This window comes from Pogona vitticeps, chromosome 2 (assembly GCF_051106095.1).
Source record: "Pogona vitticeps strain Pit_001003342236 chromosome 2, PviZW2.1, whole genome shotgun sequence".
In the NCBI taxonomy this organism is placed as follows: domain Eukaryota; kingdom Metazoa; phylum Chordata; class Lepidosauria; order Squamata; family Agamidae; genus Pogona; species Pogona vitticeps.
The window spans coordinates 7,572,015-7,598,472 of record NC_135784.1 but is presented as its reverse complement, the minus strand read 5'-3'; the positions used below and the strand labels follow the sequence as shown (position 1 = coordinate 7,598,472).

The following is a 26,458-nucleotide window of genomic DNA, read 5'->3' as shown; positions in this document are numbered from 1 at the left end:
CCACCTTGGCTGGCCAGGATTTCTGGGAGTTGAAGTCCAAGAACATCTGGAGGCCCAAGGTTGGGGACCACTGATGTAGAGTTCCCATCAGCTGAGTCTATTTTGTTGCTTTTGTTTAGTCACTAAGTCGTGTCAGTCTCTTCGTGACCCCATGGACCAGAGCACGCCAGTCCCTCCTGTCTTCCACTGCCTCCCGGAGTTGGGCCAAATTCATGTTGGTCGCTTCAGTGACCCTGCCCATCTCTCTCTCTGCCCTCACACCTTCCTCTTCCTCCTGCAGAAACACCCCCCCACTTCCCACCCAGGGCATTGCAGTCTTAAAACCCCTTTTCCCACTTTTGCAGAAGGGGGGAGTCTGGACTTTGGGGGAACTCCTTGTATGGGGGGGAGAGGGAGGAGGGGAGAGCCAGTTTCCCTTCTCTCCTTCCTTTTCTTTTCCCCACAGCCACCAAGGCCTCCAGGATTCAGGAGAAAGTGAAGGGGGTTCTCCTCAGAGGAAAACCCAGACCAGTATGGGATCATGATGTGTTAGCAGAGTTGATTGGCAGGAATCGTGAGGATAGGGATAAAAGAGTGGAATTCAGGTTCACGGGATTGGTCTTGGATAATTTCATGGATGCTTGATTTCTCCACCCTACGATACGTTGTAATTTGAATTGTGGTTCTTATTATTTCAGGATTATTTGTATGTGTTCTACCTAGACTTTTGCCTTTGTCTGTTATTTTTCGTTCATGTCCAAGCCCAGGAATGGCTATACAAAGAGAAGCAGATTGCAATTCAGCGCCGTTTCAATTTTCAGAATTTAAAAAGTGGGGAGTGATACCTGGATATGGCCGAAAGTAGTTTTATTCCTGGTCTTGAAGTAGAAAATCTTATTCTACATGTAATTTCCTATATTAACACTCTCTTGAACTTTGTATTAGGTCAAAGGCCTACATACTTCACACCATCCAGCCCGTCACCCTTCAATTAGCAGGTGGCCCATTTAGAACTATAGAATCATGGAAAAGTGAAGTTGGAAGGGGCCTACAAGGCCATCAGGTCCAACCCCCTGCTCAAGGCAGGAATAGAGTCCAAGCAGATCTGCCAGGTGATGATCTAAGTTTTTCTTGAATGCCCTCAGGGTTGGAGCACTCCAAAATAGTTGAAACATAAAACCCAGCAGGGAGACGGAGGCTGAAGTCCGTACATTTGGGCCCCACTTGATTACCTAAATATATCAGTAAGATGATGAAGTTGAAATACACTTTTTTCCAGACAGTGTCAGGGGAATCCTACAGGAAGGTCATCAAGGGGAGGTGAGCACACGTCAACTATCTATAAGGGACCCATTTGTTTGTTTTTTGCATGTTTATACCCAGGAGGCCGAAAACCCTCACCTGGAGAGACCTTCTTGTTTTCCAGAAATCTCAAGGAGGACACCCGCGGGCGGAGCTCTCTGGCCTGGATGCAGAAGATCCCGTTTTTCTCCCGAGGAAATACAAAGTCATCTCCTGAAGGAAGACCAGCAGCTGAAAGGGGAAACCATAAGAAAAAAGGGTCAAAAATATTCTTCCCTCTGCAGGTCGGGACAGAAGAGACACACTCCCAATCCAGAAAGGGGGAACTGGGAAGCCCAGAGAGCACTTCCTTGAATTTAAAAAAAGAAAAGAAACCGATTTGATTCATGGCCTCCCATTGCAGCTGAAATCTAGGGTTTCACAAAGAAAGAATTTAGGGACGTATTGTTGTTCTGCCTCTTGAGGAGAAATTTGGGAAGAGAAGCTCCCTTTGGGTTTTCCTGGTGTTGTTTCACAGAGGATGGGATGCCCCCCCAGTGGGTGGGGAGCGATCAAAGGGGGGGCTCTGATTAAGTGGATTTCCGTCCCCCTCTTAATTTTTTTCGCCCTCCTCTCTCCTGGATTCCCCCCCCCCGAAGAGCCACTTCCCTGAAGGACAGTCTGTGTTTTGTGTGTGTTGTTGTGTGTCTGCCTCGCCCCCCTTTCTGCCCCCCCTCCTGCCCATCTCTCTTTCTCTGTCCCCCCCCTCACCTTCTTCTTCCTCCTCCTGCCAATCCCCCCCCCTTTCCCAGCCATAAAACCCACTTTTCCCACTTTTGCAGAAGGGGGGATCTGGACTTTTGGGGGAATCCCTTGTGAGTGGGGGAGAGGGAGGAGGAGGTCTCCTCAAAGCAAAACCCAGGCTGAGCCCCCCCCTCCATGCACGCACCAAAGAGATCCGCAGAGATCTCCTTGTGAGGGGATTTCCCCCCCCCCGCATCCCCAAAGAGGAGACTCGGAAGGAAAGGCGTGCAAAAGGGAGGGAGGGAGGGGTGCTTCTCTGGGGGGGTGGAACTCCCCAGGCCCCCCCGTAATATTTTGTAAACCACAACCTCCCACCCCATATGGTTCACCTCCTTGCAGGTCCCGAGGCCGGGAAACTCCCGAGGAGACCCTTCGGCACGCACCCTCCCTGGAGACCATAGAGACGGGAGGGGACAGACGGGGCCTCCCACCGCTTCCGGTTTGGAGAAAGGCGGAAAAGGGGGAGGAGCGCCTTCTCTCCTCTTTCGTAGCTCTAGGTTCCCCCCTCCATTTTCCCCCCCCAAGGGTTTCTCATGAAGGGAGGGAGGGGGGCGGAGGAAGAGGAGGGGGGAAACCTACAGAAAGGAAAAGGGGGGTCCCCGATCTTCTTCTTCTCAGGGGGAAGAGATTGACCTCCAACAGCTGCCACCGCCGCCGCCTTTTCCAAGGAAGCGACTCTCTGGCTCTGTTGCTCTCTCGGCACCCCCAGCACTAGCCCGGCCAGTGGCCGCCTCAGCTCCCGGCAGTGCTTCCTCCTCCTCCTCCTCTTCCTCCTGCTTCAGCCACCTCGGCTCTGGAGGCTGCCTGGGCTCGCCTCGCAAAGTTTGCTCCTCCTGCTGCTGAGTGCGCCCTTTTTTTGAGGGTGGCCCCTCAGAGGAAGGTCTCTGGACCTCCGTGCATGTGTGTTTCTGTGCGTGCATGTGTGCGGGCACCTGTGGGGGCCCCAGCCCCATTCTGTTTAATTTCACGGGTAAGGGTGGGGGCTTTTCTCCTTTGGCAAGGAGAAATCTGGGAGATTTTTTTTTAAAAAAAAATTATGTCATGCCCTCCTCCCCACCCCGCTAGGCGATCGCCGGCACTCTCTCCCTTCTCCGCTTCTTCGTCCTGCTGCTTGTGCTGGTGGTGGTAGTGAAGAAGGAGCTGGAGGGGGTCATGGCCGGTGACAAGGGCCCATGCGCCCCTCCTTGTCCTCCCCCTCCTCCTCCTTGGAGCCCCAGCCGGGCTAAGGAAACTCCTGGGCGGCTTCCTTGGGGCTCTTGCTCCGCTTGTCGGAAAATCTGATGCAGCCCAGCCTCACCCAGACTCTGCCTCCAGCGGCCCCCAGGCAAATTGAGCTTGAGACCCCTGCCTTACACCCTCGCGTCATTTCCTATCTCCGGCCTCCCAGGGTGGAGTCTCCACCTTCGCCCCCACTTTCTCCAGGTTGTGTACTAGCACTATTGGCATTCCCCATGGACACTCTGATCTCATTCTAGTGCCTGTTCTTAAAATATTCTTTAACTCTTCAGATATTTGTGAAGGAGTGAGGACCAGTGTGCCGTCCTCTACCCCTCTAACGGCGACCGAAGAGAACAAATGCGTGGTTGAAATTGAACAAGACCCTGTAGTGAATAAAGAGTCTTTAGAGGTGTGCCTGGCAGATGAAGGAGGGGAGGAGTTAGACTTAATCATATGGGAGGAGATAAAAGAGGGAGAGAGCGTGAGAGTTTTCAGTCTGTCAACTGACGGGGAACTGTCAGGGAGGAAGAGCCGAGGGGTACAAACGGATCCCATGCTTGGCCAGGAAGGAGCTGCCGGCTTGTTAAGTGATTTCCTGAACCTGCAGATAGGAAGTGGATTATTGCCCGAACCTCGTGTGTTATCCCTGAAAGAAGGTGAGCTGGAGCCTTTAGAATGGACGGTTGTGGTGTACACACACAATCAGCGTGAGGGCCGGAGGGTGATCCGTCCCAGTCCCTCTTCACTCCGTCAACCGCGCAAGGGGGACTGGGCCCGTCACTCTTGCTGTGGAACAGTCTGCGCGGTGAGGAGCACTCCTCTGAGGCCAATGACCCATCGGGAGCGCTTTGGACCGGCCCCTTTATAAGGAGCGACTGGAAGATGCCCGATGTTAGAATTAAAAGTTTTAAAGTTTTACCTGAACTGAGTTTGTTGGATCCATTTGATGCAGTTGAGTTGAGTGATTTAAAAAATAAAAAGACTCAAGATTCAGAATTGCCTCCACGTCTTTCCCACCCAAGCCCGTATCTCGCCTCCAGCTTGAGACGAACAAGTTTACATTATTTTATCAGCCTATTCCCCTGTCATCCTAAAGCAGGCAGTCAACATTGGTTTCTCTGTCGCGGATTTGTCGACAGGAAAAACGCAGAGTTATTGAAGACACTGACAAGTTCTTCTTTTGCAAGACGGTTATATTTACAATTATTTACAAGTATTTACAGGCAGGCATCACATTAGCATGGCAGGAACTCTTTACACAAACGGACATAGTGTATAGGAGCAAATGGTGAAGAAAGAAGAGAATGATACACAGACACTGTTCACTTATATACATATACATGGCATCTCTAGTCCAATCAGAAGACACATGACTTCATCTTCTGCACCTGGTGTCTTCTTATTTCCAGACATTGCATCATCTTCAGAGTGACTCAGCATACTCACATCTGTGCACAATGGCAGCTCGTTAATAATACATTTATTCAGGTTCAGGCCTACAAAATTTCTATATTCTGACATTCCCTTTTCCTGTGTTTCTCCTGTGTTCTACTCCTTCAGCTCTTCCTTATATTCAGTCAGAATTGTAATTACTTCTTTTTTCTGTACTTGTGTTTATGACTTATCAAAATTCACTTCTTCTGGCTTAAATATAGGGTCCTCATATTCCTTCCATCATGGTAAATTGGGAGGGACCCACAATATCAACCCCTCATGCTGATGGTCTCTCCCAACTTCCAATCACTGGCATACGGCACATGCCTTATGGAATCGGTTTCTTTGCTGAGCAATCTTGGCCAATAAAAATCTGTGCTACTTTCTGAGTTTTTCTAGCTATTCCTAGTCGTCCGCCAAATGCACTACCGAGAGCCATATTCAAAATCTTCCCCTGCATTTATTTGGTACCACCGTCTGCTTATGTCTATTATGAGGCTGTTTTAATGTTTCTCTATATAACTTGACTTGAACTTTACCAAATCTCTCTGGGCATCCTGGAGTTCTTGAATCACTTTTTTCTGTCACTGAATCAAAAGATGGATTCAAACTACTATCTCTCTTTTGTTCTGTTAGAGCAGTGCGACAGTGGAACCTGTGACCTTGGGAGTTAGTGAGTGCTTGAACCCTGGAAGCTTTCAAGAAAAACTGAGATCATCACCTTTGATTTGTATTCGTGCCTTGAGCAGGGGGTTGGACTTGATGGCCTTAAGAGGCCCCTTCCATCTTCACTTTTCTAGGATTTCTTTGAACGGTCTGTGGAAGGAAACAGCCTTGGAGCCTCAAACAGATTCTGCATTGCAGGCTAGAAGCAGCCCAGGGCCTCCGGGTGTGGGCAAGCCACGCAGGGGGGATCTGCACCCTTCCAGCCGTGAAGATGGGCACCCCCTCCCTTTCAGCCCCCTGGGCCACCCACCCCCACCCTGCCCGAGATCCCGCCTCCTGCCAAAAGTGAAGCCGAGGTCTCCTGGTACGACGACAGGGCAACCGTCCTCTGAAATTTCCTTCCGGCTGCAGAGAGGGCCCTTAGAAGGCCAGCTGCCTCCCCGCGGGGTGTGTGTGTGTGTGTGTGTGTGTGTGTGTGTGTGTGTGTGTGTGTGTGTGTGTGTGTGTGTGTGTGTGTGTGTGTGTGTGTGTGTGTGTGTGTGTGTGTGTGTGTGTGTGTGTGTGTGTGTGTGTGTGTGTGTGTGTGTGTGCGCGCGCGCTTCAGCCAGCCCCCAATCTCTTATCTTCCCAATTCTCTCCAGGGGGAGAATCCTGGCTGTCAGGCTCCAAAAAAGTAATTTTTCCCCCACTGAATATGAATCTGGCAGGGAGGGAGAAGCCACAAGCCTGGGTCTGCAAAAGCTGGACAACAGCTTTTCAACGACAAGAGTTTTTGCTGAGCTCCTTCGTTCACAGTTCAACTTGTGGGGGGTCCCCAAATAGGGTTCCTGAGGTACAGGTGTTCACATGGGGCTTTCCCACAGCCACCCACACCCTGAGTCTTGGTGGCCCAGCCGGCATTCAAACCCGAGTCTCCCGGGTCTTAACCTGACACTCCATCCACGACACCGCTGACCTAGGGTTTGTACCAGGATTTCCATGTTGGCTTGTGCTCTCGTCAACCAGGAAGCAAAGCAAAGCAAAGCATGCTGCTTATATACCTCCCCACAATGCTTAAAGCCCTCTCTGTGCAGTTTACCATTTAATGAGGCAGGCTACATGTTGGCCCTCACCCCGAACAAGCTGGGAGCTCATTTTGCTGACCTTGACAGGATGGAAGGCTGAGTCAGTCTTGAGCAGGCTGCCAGGATCTGCTGGGATCAAAGGCTGACCATGAGCAGCCACTTGACTGTAATACAATTTATTTATATCTTTACTCTGCCTTTCTCCTGGAAAAGGAACCCAGGTGACATTGCAACAATGAAAGACCCTATTTACAGTTGATAACAATTGAGTATTAAAATCATTAAAAAGCCATGTTTAAAAAATTATGGACAATTAATAAGGAGGCATCTTGCATCAATGAATGGGCAAGATGAAGGCAAAGATCAATAAGTATACAACCCTTTTTCAAAATGCCACTCGGAGACATCACAAGTAGCCACGCAAGGTCTCTGAAAGGTTGGCATTTTATTTATTTATTTATTTATTTGATTTATACCCCACCCATCTGGCCCAAAACACCACTCTAGGCGGCTAGAGTTTTATGGCACATCGTGTTTTATTGGGAGATATTTTTTTCAATGGATAAAAGCACACTACAAATCTTTTACATATCACCCATCTCGGTGGTGAACAGAGAAATTAAAGTACAGTGAAGGTAAAAATTCTTCAAGAAAAAGAAAAAAGGAACATTGACAGGGTCACTTTTTTTTAGGGAAGGTTGCAATGAACTGAATCCTCTCCTAAGTACAAATTCCTTATAGGAAATCCATCCTATAATCCACGTTTACGTTGCGTACAATTTTTAATTTGCAATTTGCAAATACAGTTGCATTGTGTTCACAATGTTGTGGCCTTAGATAGTGTCGATATCTGATACCAGTCTTTGTCTTTTCTCGGTTATTCCCAGACTCCTTTCATTCAGCCATTGCCAAGGTGCGCATTTTAAAAATGATGGCCTCGTGTCCATATAAACACATGCCATGATAGATTGACTGATTGACATCCACATCTACAACCTAACCCTAAATTGCCTTCTCCATGCTACCCCCATTGAAAAGAAGAAAAAATTTAAAACAAACACAACCCATCACAAAAATACAGAACAGCTGAACAATTATACTGTTTCCCCAAAAATAAGACCTAACCTGACCTAGTATGATTTTTCAGGATGCTTGTCATGTAAGCCCTATCCCCAAAATAAGCCCCAGTGAAGTGAAACCCCTCCCTCCACCCTTGTGGAGCAATCAGAAGAAGATGACATGACTGTACAGTGGTGCCTCGCATAACGATTTTAATTGGTTCAAAAAAAAACGTTATGTGAAACATCGTTATGTGAAACACCATTTCCCATAGGAATGCATTGGAAACTGGTTAATCCGTTCCAATAGGCACGGATTGCCGTCCTTAAGCGAAAAAAACCCATAGGAAACATCGTTAAACGATACAATGTTTCCTCCATTGGAATGTATTGAAGCTGACTCAATGCATTTCAATGGCTTTGTGAAGTCAATTTTTGCAAATTTAAGTGTGTCATAAAAGGGTCAAAATGGTTTTAAATGCTTGGATTAGCTTCTGCACCCTCTAAAACGGATGCAAAAGTTAATTTGGCTTTGATCTGACTTTTCGTTAATTTATGGTGAATTTTTCCCCCCAACTTTTGACAGCTGTCAAAATCTGACAGCTCCAATGGTTCCTATGGGGGAAGAAAAAATTCACAAAAAATTAACGAAGACTCAGCAACTGTTCTAAATGCTTGGATTCGTTAGAGTACCCCCTAAGTCGTGTGCAAACCTGATTTGGCTTTGATCTGAATTTTCGTTAATTTATGGTGGAGCGCGCGGTGCCGAAGGGTTTCTTGCCTCCGGACCTGCATGGAGGTGAGCCATGCGGCGGGGGGGGGTTACAAATATATTGCCGGGGGGACTTCAAAAAGGGAAGGCATTCCCCCCCAAGAGAGAAGGGGGGGAGGAGGGGTTTTTTTCTCCTTTCCCTCCGGATGGCAAATAATCCACCCCACCCACCCCATGTTCCTGGCCGGACCTGAATTGCACCTCTTTCCTTCCGAGTCTCCTTGTTGGGGATCTTGCGGGGGGGGGTGTGAAGGAGGGGGGAGGTCGGGGATTTATCCAAACTCTGCCAGATTCTCCCTCCTGGTCTTCTTCTTCTCCATCATCATCATCTTCTTGGGAGATCAGCCTCCGTGGTCAACATAAGTCCTTCCCTTCCAGCCAAGCCCTTCCATATCCTCCCCTCCTACCCCGATGTTTCCTCTCTCTTCCCTCCCAGGCTGGAGTCTCCACCTTTGCACCCCCACTTTCTTTGCCTCTGCCCCCCTTTTCTGCCACCCTTTCCTGCCCAGCTCTCTGTCTCTCTGTCCCCCTACCTTCCTCTTCCTCCTGCCAAGCCCCCGCCCCGCTTCCCACCCAGGGCGTTGCAGCCTTAAAACCCCTTTTCCCACTTTTTCAGAAGCGGGGGTCTGGACTTTTGGGGAAGCCCTTGTGTCGGGGGAGGGAAGACGGGGTGGGGAGAGATCCAAGTTCCTTTTTCTTCTTGTTTCTTAACGAAGACTCAGAACAAAGCTAAATTAAGTTTGCAAATGTTTTACAAGGTGCACTAACATTTCCAAGCATTTAAAACAGGTTTCAAACATGTTAAGACACTTTTAAATGAGCAAAAACGGACATCGTTAAGTGAAAATCGCCCATAGAGAATATCGTTAAACAATGTGGAAAATTCCTTTTAAAACCCCATTGCTAAGTGAATACATCGTTCAATGAAGCAATCGCTAAGCAAGGCACCACTGTACAAGCAAACTAATTCAGCTGCTTTTTTCCGGCTGCTGGTTGATTGGGGCATTTCCTGGATCAAATATGGGTAACCCCATAATCAACAGGCTTCTTCCCCATTTCAGCACTTATTTGGGGTGGTTTTGACCTTGTGGGGGGGTATCAAATTCAGCCAAGGGCACAGAGCTTTGTCGTCCTGCAGGTACTTCATCACAGCATCAAGCCAGAACCCCAGTGTGAGTTATTTGATGTGAATGAAGGCTCTGGCTGTAACTAAAGCTCTTTCCACATTCCATGCATGCATATGGTTTCTCCCCTGTGTGGGTTCTTTGATGGGAATTAAGCTGACCACTCTGCTTGAAGCTCTTTCCACATTCCAAGCATTTATAGGGTTTCTCCCCTGTGTGAGTTCTTTGATGGCAAGTAAGGTGACTACTGTAACTGAAGCTCTTTCCACATTCAATGCATTTAAAGGGTCTCTCCCCAGTGTGAGTTCTTTGATGTGTACTCAGGTGATTGCTATAACTGAACTTCTTTCCACATTCCATGCATTTATACGGTTTCTCACCTGTATGAGTTCGTGCATGTGAACTAAGGGCACTCCTCTGACTGAAACTCTTTCCACATTCCATGCATTTATATGGTTTATCCCCAGTGTGAATTCGTTGATGTGAATTCAGGGTACTGCTTTTACTGAAGCTCTTTCCACATTCCATGCATTGATAGGGTTTCTCCCCAGTGTGAGTTCTTTGATGGGAACTAAGGTGAGAGCTCTCCCTGAAGCTCTCTCCACATTCCATGCACTGATAGGGTTTCTCCCCAGTGTGAGTTCTTTCATGTGAACTCAGGTGACTGTTCCGACTGAAGCTCTTTCCACATTCCATGCATTGATAGGGTTTCTCTCCAGTGTGAGTTCTTTGATGCGTACTCAGGTGACTGCTCTGACTGAAGCTTTTTCCACATTCCATGCATTGATAGGGTTTCTCCCCAGTGTGAGTTCTTTGATGGAAACTAAGGTGACAGCTCTCCCTGAAGCTCGCTCCACATTCCATGCATTGATAGGGTTTCTCCCCAGTGTGAGTTCTTTGGTGTTTACTCATGTGAGTGCTCTGACTGAAGCTCTTTCCACATTCCATGCATTGATAGGGTTTCTCCCCAGTATGAGTTCTTTGATGTGTACTCAGTTGACTACTGTACCTGAAGCTCTTTCCACATTCCATGCATTGATAGGGTTTCTCTCCTGAGTGAGTTCGTTGGTGTAAACCGAGGGCACTGCTCTGGCTGAATCTCTTCTCACATTCCACACATTTATATGGTTTCTCCCCTGTGTGAGTTCTTTGATGTCTTCTGAGGTGACTGTTCTTTCTGAAGCTTTTTCCACATTCTGTGCATTGATATAGCTTTTCTCCAGTGTGAGTTCTTTGATGGGAATTAAGGTGACTGCTGACTCGGAAGTTCTTTCTACAATCCATGTGTTTATAATCTTTCCCCTGTGTAAGTTTCTTGATGTCTACTGAAGCTACTGGTAATGCTGACGCTCTGTTCACGTTCTATGCATTTATATAACTCTTTTTCATGTGAGTTCTTTCATGTAAACTCAGGTGATAGTGACTCTTTCTCCTCTCTTCTTTTCAGTGGCAGAAGAAGTAGACCCATATAATTCTGATTCTCCTGTTCCTTACCTGATGGAGAAAAAAAGAGAAGACGCCATGTGGAGTACAATACAGAAGGAAAGCTCACTGGGGATCAAGTCAAGGATTTGCCTCTGTTTACAACTGTCATGAGAAAAGAGGAAAACCATAGCTACATCATGGCCAGAAGGAGAGGGTGACGTTCCTTGTGGTTTCATTAATTTGGTTGTGAAAATCCTAACATTGCTTTTTCCCCTTTTCTGAATAAAATAGAAGGGGTAGAAAAGCCTTCAGAATTGCTTTGCTTTTCTAAAGCGGGCAGACACTAGTACCAAAGTGAAAAGTCGTAGTGTGAGGATTTCCTGGATCCTTGTTTCTTCTCTCTACATTAACTCAATTTTAGGCTATCCTTAATGGGATGGTTGAACAACTCATATTTTAAGGGAGATTCTACAAACAGATAGGGAACAGGGAAAGGTGGTCTCTACTGCACCACCAGAAGAGAAGTCTGAAATTAAGAAAGCTAATAAAATGGGGGAGCAGAATGTTTAATTTTCAGAACTGAAGTCGGCAGCTAAAAGAAATGAAAATGGAGATCAGAGGAGCGAGTGAACAGCAATAGGGTTGTCCCACTGCTGAGACAGTAAAACACCAACATCAGGGAAATTGGCAGTTTAGTGATAAATGTAGTATGTTAACAGGGCGATGGCAGATGTTATGTAAAAACTACAAAATTGTGAGGAAAAGAAATCTGTACACTACTAGATTCAAGGGCTGTTACTAGTTTGATCAAAATGTGGTTACCAAATTCAGACAGTAATCCATTTGGGGTAAGAACCGCATCATCATCATCCTCTGTATTAGAACACAGCATGTTTCTCACAACCCTTGGTTACTCTGGTTCCCTTGAAATCATCCGCAAAATCAAGAGTTGGAACTTATCTCTGCAGGCAGTACTATTAATTACAGAAGTGGATTTGTATTCTGTACTAATATCCCACACAATGAAGATTCATATTCGTAGCTTCGATGACACTGTCAAACAATCCCATCCTCTGCCGTCCGCTATCCTCTTCCCTTGACACTTTCCCAACATCAGGGTCTTTTCCAGGGAGTCTTCTCATGAGATGGCCAAAGTATTGGAGCCTCAGCTTCAGGATCTGTCCTTCCAGGGAGCACTCAGGGTGGATTTCCTTTAGAATGAATAGGTTTGTTGTCCTTGCAGTCCAGGGGACTCTCAATAGCCTCTTCCAGCACCACAATTCAAAAGCATCAATTCTTCGGTGGTCAGCTTTCTTTATGGTCCAGCTCTCACTTCCATACATCACTACTGGAAAAACCATAGCTTTGACTATGCAGACCTTTCTCGGGAGGATGATGTCTGTGCTTTTTAAGATGCTGTTTAGGTTTGTCATTGCTTTCCTCCCTAGAAGCAGGCGTCTTCTAATTTCGTGGCTGCTGTCCCCAACTGCAGTGATCATGGAGCCCAGAAAGTAAAATCTGTCACTGCCTAGATATCTTCCCTTTCTATTTGCCTGGATCAGTGGCCATGATCTTAGTTTTTTTGATGTTCAGCTTCAGACTATTTTTGGCACTCTCCTCTTTCACCCTCATTAAGAGGTTCTTTAATTCCTCCTCACTTTCTGCCATCAGATAGGTATCATCTGTATATCTGAGGTTGTTGATATTTCTTCCGGCAATCTTAATCCCGGCTTCAGATTCATCTAGTCCTGCCTTTTGCATGATGTATTCTGCATAAGTTAAATAAGCAGGGAAACAATATACAGCCTTGTCATACTCCGAACCAATTGTGAACCAATCAGTTGTTCATATCCAGTTCTTTCTGTTGCTTCCTGTCTCACATACAGATTTCTCAGGAGATAGATAAGGTGGTTAGGCAGTCCCATTTCTTTAAGAACTTGCCATGGTTTGTTCTGCGTAGTCAATGAAGCAGAAGTAGATGTTTTTCTGGAACTCTCTGGGTTTCTCCATAATCCAGCGCATATTAGCAATTTGGTCTCGGGTTCCTCTGCCCCTTCAAAATCCAGTTTGTATTTCTGGGAGTTCTCGGCCCACATGCTGCTGAAGCCTACCTTGGAGGATTTTGAGCATAACATTGCCTGCGTGTGAAATGAGTACAGTTGTATGGGAGTTGGACCATTCTTTGGCACTGCCCTTCTTTGGGATTGGGATGTAGACTGATCTTTTCCAGTCCTCTGGCCACTGTTGAGTTTTTCAACCTTGCTGGCATATTGAGTGTAGCACTTTAACAGCGTCACCTTTTAAGAGTTTAAATAGTTCAAAAGGAATGCTATCACCTCCACTGGCCTTGTTGTGAGCCATGCTTTCTAAGGCCCACTTGACTTCACTCTCAACGATGTCTGGCTCCAGGTCAGCAAATACACTTTCTGGGTCGTCTGGGACATCCCGATCTTTCTGGTATACTTATTCTTTGTATTCTTGCCACCTCTTCTTGATGACATCTGCTTCTCTGAGGTCCTTACCATTTTTGTCCTTTATCATGTCCATCTTGACACAAAAGCTAACTTTAATATCTACAACTTTAATAAACAGATTTTTTCCGTTTCTATTATTTTCCTTTGCATTGTTCATATAAGAAAGCCCTCTTGTATGTCCTTGCTATTCTTTGGAAGTCTGTGTTCAGTTTTTTGTAACTTTCCCTATCTCCCTTGCATTTTGTTTCCCTTCTCTTCTCTGCTATTTGGAAGGCCTCATTGGACAGCCACTTTGCTTTCTTGCATTTCCTTTTCTTTGGGATGGTTTTTGTTACTGCCTACTGTACAATGTTATGAGCCTCCATCCACAGTTCGTCAGGCACTCTATCCACCAAATCGAGTTTGTCGCGACTGCCACCTCCTCCTACGTCACCACAAGAGATGACAGGCCACGATCCTTCACTCACACACACACAGTACTTCTTCACTGCCACCAACCACACATAAACCTGACACTCCAGACTATGTATGGATTTTAAAATAAAAATGATGTTTTATTGATTACAGAAATAAAATGAAATCACTGATTAAAAGAATCACTTATCATACTATATTAACAGACCTTCACCCTGCACAGTTCTTAGTTACTTCACACACAGTTACCTAACCTATATCTAACCCTCTCACTCTCTAATTCCCCAACAACCCACAACAACCTCCTCCCTCCTTGTACACCCCCCTTATATACACAAGCTCCACCCCTATAAGACCCACCTCCTGCCTTGCCATAGGCCAGGAAACTCCAGCCTTAGCCAAGACAGGCAGGTGACGTCATGGCACACGTCACAGAGTTCTTCAAATCTGTTCTTCACTTCCACTGTGCATTGGTAAGGGATTTCGTTTAGATTATACCTGACTAGCCCAGTAATTTTTCCTACTTTCTTCAGTTTAAGCTTGAGTTTTGCTATATGAAGCTGATGATCAGAGACACAATCAGCTCTAGGTCTTCTTTTTGCTAACTTTATAGAGCTTCTCCACCTTTGGCTGCAGAGAATATAACCAATCTGATTTTGGTATTCCCATCTGGTGATGTCCATGTGTAGAGTCGTCTTTTGTGTTGTTGGAAAAGAGTGTTTGTGATGACCAGCTTAGCCTTTGCCGTGCTTCACTTTAAACTCCAAGGCAAAACTTACTTGTTGTTCCTTTTATCTCTAGACTCCCTATTTTAGCATTACAGTCCCCTGTAATGAGAAGAACATCTTTCTTTGGTGTCAGTTCTAGAAGATGTTGTAAGTCCTCATAGAATTGGTCAATTTCTGTTTCCTCAGCACTGGTGGTTGGTGCATAAAGTTGGATTATTGTGATGTTGAAAGGTCTGCCTTGGATTCGTATTGAAATCATTCTATTATTTTTGAGATTATATCCCAGTTACAGCTTTTCCCACTCTTTTGTTGGCTATGGTTATATCCATTCCTTCTACGGGATTCTTGCCCACAATAGCAGATATGATAATTGTCTGAATTCAATACACCCATTCCCGTCCATTTTAATTCACTGATACCCAGGATGTCTATGTTTATTCTTGCCATCTCCTGTTTGACCACATCCAGCTTACCAAGGTTCATAGATCTTACATTCCAGGTTCCTATGCAGTATTTTTCTTTGCAGCATCGGATTTTCCTTTCACTTCCAGGCACATCCACAGCTGAGCGTCCTTTCAGCTTTGGCCCAACCACTTCATTAGCTCTGGAGCTAATTGTACTTGTCCTCCGCTCTTCCTCAGTAGCTTGTTGGACACCTTCTGACCTGAGGAGCTCATCTTCCAGAGTCATATTATTTAGCCTTTTGTTTATGTTGTTTATGTATATGCAGTTTTCTTGGCAAAAATACTGGAGTGGCTTGCCAGTTCCTGTTCCAGGTGGATTGCATTTAGTCAGAACTCTCCAGTATGACCTGTCCATCTTGGGTGTCCCTGCATGGCACAGCCCATAGATTCTCTGAATTACTGAAGTCCCTTTGCCACGACAAGGCAGCAATCCATGAAGGATATCATAGATCTTAGAGGTCTTTAATGCTAAAACTTTAACAGAAGTATAGTCTCAAAATCCCATGAGGTACTAGTTCCTCTCTAATCAGCACTGATTAGGCCTCACCTTGAGTACTGTGTCCCATTGGCTCCTTCCAGGTTTTTAATTCCATAATTATCTGCTTGTCATACCTCCTATGAGGCCAGGTGGAGAAAGGTCTCTTAGATCCATTATTTAAAAATTTTAAAAAAACAACTATTGTTCTCCTACAACGATTTATTTAACAAAAAATATAAGGACATTATATTATTGCCTGGTGGATTTTAGAAACAGGCCTTCCTGTAAGGACGGACTGGGTGTGGTGAGGAAACACAGATGGGGCATTGAGATCTGGAAGCGGGACCGGGCCAACAGGGTTCAAAAGGCTCCGTTGAAGGGAGGGTCAACCAGGTGGAAATAAAAGAACCTGCCCGGGAAATAAAGTGCTGGAAAGTGAACAGAGCCTCCATGGGAAGGGCTGGAGTCAAAGATCCAGAGGGCCCCTTCCAGTTCGGCAGTTCTAAGAGAATGGGTAGACTCCAGAAGCGACATCTCGCACCAGTGAAGTTATGATTTCTAACGCACCTCTCTAGTGGAAAAAGAGGTTAGTTTCAGGATTGCTGAGGTCTCTGGAAGAAACCAGAGGCATTTTGGGATATTAAATCAAATCTCCAAAATTAGCCTTACAAATCACCTTACGGAAGGGCTCAGGCAAATCTACTTTATACACCTTTTATAAGCTACGTGTTAGATGGCCAGAATATCACACTAGAGGAAAAATTAACAAAGAAACTTCAGGCAGCCAAAGGAAGAAAATCTTCCCAGCCATCCTGTTAATTTGTTTATTGAGGAGGGAAAATCCTTCATAGATATTTATGAGTAGCAAAGCTAATATCAGCCTCTGTAGCTCTTACATTTGGGGGCATCGTGAGCCAGGTTGAACATTTTAATGGCATGTTTCGAAGTCTGCAATGGGACAGAGAGTGGGGTGGGAGGAAGGAGTAAGTAATGAGAATGACGCATTGTATATGTACTAGACCAGGGGTCTCAAACATGCGGCCCAGGGGCCAATTGCTCCTGAGCCCTCATCCATCACTCCATCCAGTACAAAAAAGGCGGCATCTCCTTTCTAGCCTTCAGTGTTGTCTTTTAAAGGCCTAAGCCACCCTGGGTCTTTTTTAAGGAGAAAGGTGGGCAAATATACTTTAAAAGACATCAATACATCATCCACTCCTTGGAAATCTACTTTATACACCTTTTATAAGCTACGAAATCCTCTCGCGTGAAATCCTCTCCCTCTATCTTTTACTCTAATCTGCTAAATAGGATAGCCAAATAGCATTTCATACACCTGGGGGCAGGAATGTTTGAGGACTAGGGCCGTACTCCTGCACTATTAGAGTGCAGGCCGAATACGTGGGACTCATCAGCCATGTAAGGCAGCCCATCTAGGAGAAGGAAAACTCTGATTTCAAACTTCCACTGCCTTGTGGCTATATCCACTGATGGAAAAGGCTTCAGGAGATAACCTCGAGGCAAAATTCAGAGCCGGAGTCCCGTAGACAGTTCGTGTTGTTTTGCCAACTCCTGTGACGTCGCTGGAACCAGTTGTATTGGCTCTTGCTTTTCCATTGGACTATTTCAGTGACGTGGAGAGGGGGGGATTTGCTGCTTGGGTAAGAGCCTATCCTCCATATTATTCTACCCAGGCTTCGTGCTCTGGAGAGGATACTCCAGCTTTGCATACAGTGTTGAAATAACACAGGAACTAGCAGTTACTGGTTATAAGTCTTGCTCAATTGGTGTAGAGCATGATGCCAGGGGCTACTTCTGATGGTGGGAGAGCTGAAAAGCAGATCAATAACCTTGCACCATGCAACAATCAGAAGAAAACATCTGCCCTAAAGTTGGGCACCTGGAATGTTCGGACAATGACCCCTGGCTTTTCTGACAACCTGCATGGAACTGAGTAGACTGCGGATGGACATTGTTGCCCTGCAAGAGACGAGATTGCCAGACATGGGATCTGTCAAAGAAAAAAACTTCTCATTCTTCTGGCAGGGAAAACCATTGAACAAGACCAGGGAATATGGTGTTGGCTTTGAGGTCAGAAATTCTCTGCTGAGATCCATTGTTCCACCTACTGTGGGGAGTGAAAGAGTTCTGTCTCTGCAGCTCCACTGATCAGCGGGACTGGTCACCCTCATCAGTGCATATGCACCAACACTGTCATCCACAACAGAAGTCAAAGACAAATTCTATGATGATTTGGCGGCTACTATCAAAAAAGTCCCTGAGAGAGAGATGCTGTTCATTCTCGGAGACTTTAATGCTAGAGTTGGTGCTGATCACAACTCTTGGCCCACCTGTCTAGGCCGTTTTGGCATTGGGAAGATGAATGAAAATGGCCAACGCTTGCTGGAGTTTTGCTGTTATTATGGTCTTTGTGTCACCAACACGTTCTTTAATACAAAGCCTCAACACAAAGTTTCCTGGAGACATCCAAGATCGAAGCATTGTCATTAGCTTGATTTGATCCTCACTAGACGTTCTAGCCTATCTAGTATTACGATCACACACAGTTACCAGAGTGCTGATTGTGATACTGATAACTCGACAACAAAGAGATTGTATCGCACTAAAAAGGAAGGAGGACCACGTATAGACATCAACAAGATTCGCAATCAAAAAAAAGTGGAGGAATTTGCCCAAGCACTTCAGGAAACCCTTCCAGGCCCGGCTGATGCAAATGCACCTGAACGATGGGAACATTTCAAGAACGCTGCTTATAACGCCTTGTCCACATTGGGCAAGAAGACCAAAAAGACGGTGGATTGGTTCGAAGCCCATTCGGAGGAGCTGATTCCAGCCATTGAGGATAAGAGGAGAGCTCTAGCAGCATACAAAGCCTGTCCTAGTGAGTACAACTCGCAGGCTCTTCAAGCTGCTCGTAGCCAAGTCCAACAGACTGACAGGAGATGTTCCAATGATTATTGGCTTCAGCTCTGCTCTCAGATACAGATAGCAGCAGACACAGGTAACATCAAGGGAATGTATGATGGTATCAAACAGGTTTTAGGTCCAATACAGAAGAAATCTACTCCCTTGAAGTCTACTACAGGCGTGATCATCCAGGACCGAGCACAGCAGATGGAACGCTGGGTGCAGCACTACTCTGAGCTATATTCTAGAGAGACTGTAGTAACGGAAGCGGCATTAAATAACATTGAGTGCCTGCCTGTCTTGGAAGAGCTGGACAGTGAATCAACTTTAGCAGAAAAAAAAAACGGCCTTGGATTCCCTTGCATCTGGCAAGGCACCTGGAAAGGACAACATCCCTGTTGAGGTTTTGAAGTGCTGCAAAGAGATCATCACACTGAGCTGTATGAAGTCTTTTGTCTTTTCTGGAGAGAAGGTGGAGTACCACAGGACATGAAGGATGCAAACATCATCACATTGTATAAGAACAAAGGCGACAGGGGTGACTGCAATAACTACCGTGGTATCTCTCTTCTCAGCATTGTAGGGAAGCTGCTGGCCTGTGTTGCGCTGAAGAGACTCCAGGTGCTTGCAGACAGAGTCTATCCAGAATCACAGTGCGGATTTTGAACTAATAGATCCACCACTGACATGGTATTTTCCCTCAGACAGTTGCAGGAGAAATGCAGGGAACAACAACAGCCACTCTTTGTGGCCTTCATAGATCTCACAAAGGCCTTTGACTTGGTTAGCAGGGACGGACTCTTTAAAATACTTCCCAAGATTGGATGTCCACCTCAATTCCTTAATATCATCAGATCCTTTCATGAGGAAATGAAGGTCACTGTAGTTTTTGATGGCTCAACATGAGATCCCTTTGACATCCGAAGCGGAGTAAAACAAGGCTGTGTCCTTGCGCCGACCCTGTTTGGGATCTTCTTTGCTGTCATGCTGAAACAGGCCTTTGGAACTGCAAAAGAATGTGTCTATCTCTGGACTAGATCAGATGGAAAGCTCTTTAATCTCACTAGAATGAGAGCAAAGACCAAAGTCAACTGAAATGCATGCGGGATTTCCTCTTTGCCGATGATGCAGCCATTGTTGCCCACTCTGCTGACCTGCAACAACTCATAAATCATTTTAGCAAGGCCTGCCAAGACTTTGGACTAACTATCAGCCTGAAGAAAACACAAGTCATGTGCCAGGGCGTGGACTCACCTCCCTCTATTACTATCTCCATGCAAGAATTGGAAGTTGTTCATGAATTTGTGTACCTTGGCTCAACAATCTCTGACACTCTCTCCCTAGATGTCGAGCTGGATAAACGCATTGGGAAAGCAGCTACCATGTTCTCTAGACTCACAAAGAGAGTATGGCTTAATAAGAAGTTGACGGCATACACCAAAATCCAGGTCTATAGAGCCTATGTCCTGAGCACACTCCTATACTGCAGCGAGTCCTGGCCCCTTTGTGCATGGCAGGAGAGGAAGTTGAACATCTTCCATATGTGTTGCCTCTGACGCATTTTTGGTATCACCTGGCAGGACAAAGTTCCAAATAGAGTAGTCCTAGAATGAGCTGGAATTTTCAGCATGTATACATTATTGAAACAGCGCCGTCTACGTTGGCTTGGGCACGTCGTGAGAATGGCTGATGGTCGGATTCCAAAAGATCTCCTGTATGGAGAATTATTGCAGGGAAGCCACCCCCGAGGGAGACCACAGCTGCGTTACAAGGACATCTGCAAGCGGGATCTGAAGGCCTTAGGAATGGACCTCAACAGAAGGGAAACCTTGACATCTGAGCATTCAGCCTGGAGGCAGGCGGTGCATTGTGGAGTCTCTCAATTTGAAGAGACACTTGTACAGCAGGCCGTGGCAAAAAGGCAGTCCCGAAACAAGCAAAACCAGGGAGCTGGACAGGGGACAGATTGTATGTCTTCAATGTGGAAGAGATTGTCACTCTCGAATTGGCCTTCTCAGCCACACTAGATGCTGTTCCAAGACCTCCATACAGAGCATGTTACCATAGTCTCGAGACTAAAGGATGCCTAGACATCATCCACTCCTTGGACACATCACCCCCCGTTGGTGCTTTTGAGGGGGCCTTGTTTTTACAAACCAAGAGTCTTTACAGCCTTCTTCAAAACCATCCAAATAGAAACAGCCTTGGCCCAAGTGTTACTTGCAAAAGAGGCAGACCGAGGACTCGAGGAAAAAGGTGTGATTGTTCCTGGAGGCTGGAAGTCCATCCCAGTTGAAAAGGGGTAATTTCCCAGCAGGCGTTACACCCCCTGAGCTAGGGAGAGAGGTGGCCGCTGGCAGAGAAAGGCTCAACGCCTCTAAATCTTACCAACCCCATCTCTCTCTTTCCTCCTCTCCATCCGCCCCTCAGATCTTCTTCTCCAGCCTGTTCCTGCCCAGCCTTCCTTTCAGAGAAAAGCTCTTCCATGTTCGGAAGCAGCAAAACAAGGAAGCCCTGAAAACCAGGCAGGGAGGAAATTGCCCCACAAACCCTGAGGTGGATCCTGAGCCTCTTCATCAAGATCTGATTAAGGAACAGGAGAGAAGACCAGAACTTTAGTGTGGGAGGGAAAGAATCGCCCACCTCTGGGATACAGAGAACTGGGTTCCTTGGGATTCACTTCCGTCGGCTATGGAGTGGGGTTGGAAGGAGAGAACCACAGCAAATCTCAGAATATGGGGGTTTATCACCAACTCAAATCTTTCGAGAGGATGGAGAGGAACAGGTCACACATCCCACCCATCCCCGCTTCCTCTCCATCCCTCATGGAAGATCTTGGAGTGGCTGCACCCCCCCCCCCAAAACTCTGGATGTTGCCAGCGATGGGGCAAAAGGGATCTCATACAAACTCATCTAACCTTGACCGCAGTTTATCTCCTGTCGGGTGTACGGAGGGACTTCTGCTCCCAAGGAAGGAAGAGATCTCACTTGCCTTGTGAAGATTGGAGGGATCGATCGGGAGTTTGCTTCTCCTCTCTGGGTCCTGAGCAAATCCAGGAGAGCCTCAGCTTGGTCTCAGGTCCTGCCTGGGAGGAAAAAAAAAGGAGGTTTCTTTGGATAAAGGAAAACAAGAGCTCTTCCTTCCAGCATGTGGAGTTTGTCCTTTTCTCATCTTGTGCGGGTGACACCTCCGTGTGTGTCTCTCTCTGTTCTTGCAAGGTCAGAAAAAGGAGAACAGAAAGGTTGCTAAGAAGGAACAGCTAGGGGTGGGGGGGAGAAAATGGGAAAGAAAGAGGAGGACGAAGGGGCGGGGGGGTCTCACCGACTCTTGAACCCAAACCTTTCCCATTCAAATTAAGTTGTGGGTAGGAAGTGTTTATTTCCTCCCCCAGGAAACCCTTTCAGGAGAACCCATGCAGTGGGTGGAATGTCTCATGAAGACACAGTAGGTCTGGGTTCAAATCCCTCTTCAGCCACGGGAACGGAGGGTGGGACTATGACAAACACTTGAGGATTTGCTCAAGAAGTACAATACGGGTTCAACCTGAGGAGGTTGATTTTTTGTTTGCTTGTTTACACCATGATTACACCATATTCGTCATTTGTTTAGTCGTTCAGTCGTGTCCGACTCTTCGTGACCCCATGGAACACAGCACACCAGGCCACCCTGTCTTCCACTGCCTCCTGGAGTTGGGTCAAATTCATGTTGGTTGCTTCGCAGACACTATCCAACCATCTCATCCTCTGTCGTCCCCTTCTCCTTTTGCCTTCACACTTTCCCAACACCAGAGTCTTTTCCAGAGAGTCTTCTCTTCTCATGAGATGGCCAAAGTATTGGAGCCTCAGCTTCAGGGTCTGTCCTTCCAGTGAGCACTCAGGGCTGATTTCCTTTAGAATTGATTTACACCATATCCATCCTAGTGCAAATCAGCCTGGTCCTTGGATTTGGAGTTTCTTCCCTCCCCCCCCCCGCCCGCACAAACACATGTCGCTTAGGGCTCTTTTGTACTTTCTTTGTTTCTCAAATCTTACGAACTCCACCATCTCCCTCTTTCTCTCTCCCTCTCCCTCCCCCACCCCCATCATCTTCTCCAGCCTGTTGCTACCCAGCCTTCCTTTCAGAGAAAAGCTCTTCCATGTTCAGAAGCAGCAACACAAGGAAGTCCTGAAAACCAGGCAGGGAGTAAATTGCCCCACAAACTCTGGGGTGGATCCTGAGCCACTTCATCAAGACCTCGTTAAAGGGGCAATGGATGTGTATGTTGTGTTTATGAGTGTGTATGTGTGTTGGGGAGAGCAGCAGAAGGAAAGGCTCTTCAGAAGATATTCAAGGTGCCAGAAAAGGAGCCTAAATCAGCCCCCACCTCCCCAAGGACCCCCATTCCCCGCGACATCTCTGGTGCCCTTTCCTCTCATCCTTGCTTCCCCCTCTTTGCATTCCTCCTTCCAACCCCATCAGGCAGGAAATCATCCCACAAACCCTGGTGTGGATTCTGAGCCTTTTCATGAAGACCTTGCTAAGGCTCTCTCTCTCTCTCTCTCTCTCTCTCTCTGTGTGTGTGTGTGTGTGTGTGTGTGTTCGGGGGAAGCAGCAGAAGGAAGGTATTCAGGTTGCCAGAAAAGGAGCCTAGATCAGCCCCCTCCTCCCAACCCACGGACTCCCCCCGTCCCTCCTGCGAACCCCATTTCTGGTCCCCCACCATCCCCCTTTGCCTTCCCCCCCTTTGCAGCCCCCCCTTCCTTATCCTTGCAATCCCATCAGACCTTAAAAATAATTGTTCCGTTTGACACGGGGTGGGGGTTGAGGGTATTTTCCTCCCTTGGGGGGCGCCTTGAGGTTTTGACTGGAGTGAAGGGGGGGAAGACAGTCAGGCCCCTTTCTCTCCTGCCTCTTTGAAACCCACCAGTGGGGGGGGGAAGCAGGAAGCTGTGTTGGGGGAAGTCTCCGTGCAGTAAAACCCAGGACCGACCCCCACCCCGAAGGGTGCCTGGCAGGGAGGTGCCATCGGGGGATCCCCCTGCCCCTTAGAAGAGGAATGTGGACTCCTCTCCCCCCAAAAAGCAACCCCCCTCCCTCCGCTGAAGAAGAAACAGACCAGCCAGGCGTTTGACAGGCGCTCATGAAACCCCCCCAATAGACAACGTCCCAGTCTCCTCCTCCCGACACCCCCCCCGAAGTTGCCCACCTCCTGCCAAGATCTGAAGCGGGAAGATCTTCGGAGCACCATAGAGGTGGGAAGGAAGGAGAGCGCAACCTCCAACGGCTTCCACTTCCGCTTCCTGTTAGAGCAGCGCCTCTTCCGCTTTCATGGCCCTAGGTTCCTCCCTCACCCCCCCCCCCGCTTTCTCCTCCCCCTCATGAATGGAGAGGGAGAAGAACGGGGGTGAGGGGAGGTCATGAGGCGCCAGCAACCCCCTTGCTTTTTATCCTATCTCTCGCCCTCTTCACGGCCCTTCCATTCCCCCCCCAGTCGCCCAGGCGGGAAACTCCCCCCTCCCTCACGAAATCTCGGTCGGGGACTTTAGGGGATGAAAAGGGAGCGGCGGGAAAGGGAAGAGAGGTGAAATTCCAGGGAGGGAGGTGTGTGTGTGTGGGGGGGGAGATGGTCCAGGAGGGAAAGGGGGCTGAAGAACGGGATCCCCTTCTTCGGAAGGTTCTGGAAGGAAGGATCAAGGCTCTGGGCTGGGGGGACGGGCGGCTCCCTCGGAAAGGGAAGGGAGAAAAGGGGGTGGGGAGGGCCTTCCTGCGCTTGGAGGGGGGGCAAGAACAGGATGCTGAGGGGGCGGAGGAATCCCAAAAGAACATGCCGGCAGGAGGGTTTCCTCAAATGCACTTCACCTTCGGTTCCCCCCCCCCCCCGCAGGCCTCTTACGGCCCTTGCCCCATCAGTCGCCAACTGGAGCGATAACCCCCCCCCCAATACGGCAGGAAACAACCTCCCCTCCGCCACAGAGTCCCCTCACCTCTACATACAATCGCACCCCCAAAGGCTCCTCCATATGGGGAGGTAGGAGGGCGGGGAAAAGAGCGTGTGTAGAGCTCATGGAGGTCCAGGTCGGCCCTCACCCTCCCCTCACTTTCGACGCCCCTCCTTCTTTGGGGGGGCAGGTGACTGGGCGGATGGGGTGGGTTCGTCAAGGAGGGAGGGAGCCAGCGACCTCCGATGGGGGGGTGTCTACTTTTCTCTTCAGGGCCGGCGGAGGCCACGTCGCCCCTTCCCCCTTCAGAGCCCGCCTTGCTTCTCCAACAGCCAGCCTGGGGAGGAGGAGGGAAAGGAGAAAAGGGCGGGAAGGAACACCCTTGTGCGCATGCGCGGTAGGGACCGACCAACCGCCAAGAGCAGGAGGTGGAGTTTGGAGGGGTTTGATTGCTTTTCTTTCAGGAGAGGAACTGAGGCGAGCGTCCAGGCTCTTTATTTTAAGCCTCTGTGGAGATTTGGCCGAGGTTTCCCTTCAGGAGCAAGATATGTTTCCGTCAAGGGAGGGACTGTTCCTCCCTCACCCTTAACGTTTTTGATTGTGTATATGCAGTATAATATATATGCTGAAAGGAGGGTGTAGAACTAACTACACCACAACTATATATGAAGAGAAAGGGGATATTCGCTTCCCTTTACATTCCTTCCTGACAGCGAAAAGTTTAACAGGGGATAATGAGAACAAAGGAGACCACCGCCATCTCTTTCCCTATAGGTCTTAATTAAGCGCATTACTCTTCAAACTTTCTCTCACACTTTCTTCAAAGCTCAAAGGTTCTTAATAGAAAAAGACATTTTGTATAGAGAAATCTTAGTGAATCCCAGAAGGGGAGGGGAAACTCACCACAAGCAACTAATAATTCCTTTCAAATATCGGGGGGGGGGGATATTGGAGAGGAGACACGCTGACACCTTTTCAGCTCATTTGGGCATCACAAAAACTAAACAAAGAACAGCCCAAAACTTACTGGCCTGAAATGGGGAAGCAGATAAAAGATTTTTGCCAGAGGTGTGGCGTATGTCAGAGGCAAGGGAATAGCATTGACAAATCAAAAGCAAAGCTATGCCCTTTTCCTATCATTTCTATCCCTTTCCAACACATTGGTTTGGACATAGTTGGGCTTGCCCAGAGTTACCAAGAAGGGAAACAGATTCATACTATCGTTGACTGTGCAACACGTCCCGAAGCAAATAGCCTGAGAAATATTGAGACTCAGACCGCTGCAGGTGCTCTGCTGAATTATTTGTGTCACATGGGGTTTGCTTCTGAGATGGTGACGGATTTAGCAATCTCTTTCATGTCTGGGCTGATGAAAATAACCTCCAAAATGAACGAGGTAAACTCCATTAGACAGGAGGTGGGAGAGACAGGCAGGATAGTGGCCCATGTGAATATGATCAAGCTCTACTATACAAGGGAAAACGTTGTCTTGTTGGCAATGAAAGAAGCAGACAACGAAAGGCACAAGTTACCTTATTGGGTAGAAAGAAAAGGTTATCCTGTATAAAATAAGAAAAAAGCCCAAAAGTAAACATAAATGGCCATACTGGGATGGCAGAGGTGTGACTTATCATAAGCAAAATAGTTTAAAACCTAGCCTTACCCTGCTAATGGCACAAACTGCTAAAAGATTGAGAGTTGGACTTGAACTTGTTGGCACTATCAAAAGGGTTTACCCAATAGCATCACGATAGCTGCTTCAGTAAGAGGGGTGAAATACTGTAGAGCAGCTAAAATAACACGGCGGAAAGAGAAATGGAAGACCATGCTGGTGGCAGACCGCATACAGAGAGTTCCTGAGTGCCAGAGAGGCTTCACCATTACGGAGGTGTCTGGATTTGAAACAGGAACCACGCCAAACCCAAAGGCTTTCACGGCCAGGATCTAATGGTTGTTGTGGGTTTTTTGGGCTCTCTGGCCGTGTTCTGAAGGTTGTTCTTCCTGACGTTTCGCCAGTCTCTGTGGCCGGCATCTTCAGAGGACAGTACTCTGTGCTCTGGTGTAGTTGGCTTGGGAGTGCAGTATTTATGGCTTTGAGATGGGCTTTTGTCTTTTTCTGTAGATGGGTGATTAGTGTGTCTTGTGGATGTATTGTTGTGATAAGGATGATGGGTGTTATTAGCTGGTCTTTTGTGTGTAGTAATCCCCTGTCCTTGTGGCTGGGCGGAGTT

At 47.4% G+C, this 26,458-nt stretch overlaps 3 protein-coding genes across 19 annotated transcripts in view; 1 reads left to right on the top strand and 2 right to left on the bottom strand.

The window, feature by feature from the left end:
- LOC110070683 (uncharacterized) overlaps nt 1-26,458 on the top strand; it is a 394,582-nt gene that overhangs the window by 300,702 nt on the left and 67,422 nt on the right. The gene's annotated exons all lie outside the window — the stretch shown is intronic.
- LOC144583007 (uncharacterized) overlaps nt 1-26,458 on the bottom strand; it is a 62,256-nt gene that overhangs the window by 16,356 nt on the left and 19,442 nt on the right. For 8 of the 17 annotated variants that reach the window (XM_078387703.1, XM_078387709.1, XM_078387697.1 and 5 more), the window contains exons 3-4: nt 21,301-21,394; nt 1,381-1,512 (exon numbers count right to left, since the gene is read on the bottom strand). The gene's annotated coding sequence lies outside the window, so the exon portion shown is untranslated. Of the gene's footprint in view, nt 1-1,380; nt 2,282-2,393; nt 2,517-2,697; nt 2,888-21,300; nt 21,395-23,494; nt 23,575-26,458 lie in introns of those variants that run through there. The other 9 variants (XM_078387712.1, XM_078387699.1, XM_072987468.2 and 6 more) reach the window with 4 other exon arrangements.
- Nucleotides 4,455-26,458, bottom strand: part of LOC110082656 (uncharacterized) — a 41,419-nt gene continuing 19,415 nt past the window's right edge. Inside the window, exons 3-4 of the mRNA XM_078387890.1 lie at nt 5,438-10,894; nt 4,455-4,730 (exon numbers count right to left, since the gene is read on the bottom strand). Of these exons, the coding sequence (XP_078244016.1) occupies nt 9,431-10,684 (1,254 nt within the window). The 5' untranslated portion in view covers nt 10,685-10,894 and the 3' untranslated portion in view covers nt 4,455-4,730; nt 5,438-9,430. The remainder of the gene's footprint in view (nt 4,731-5,437; nt 10,895-26,458) is intronic.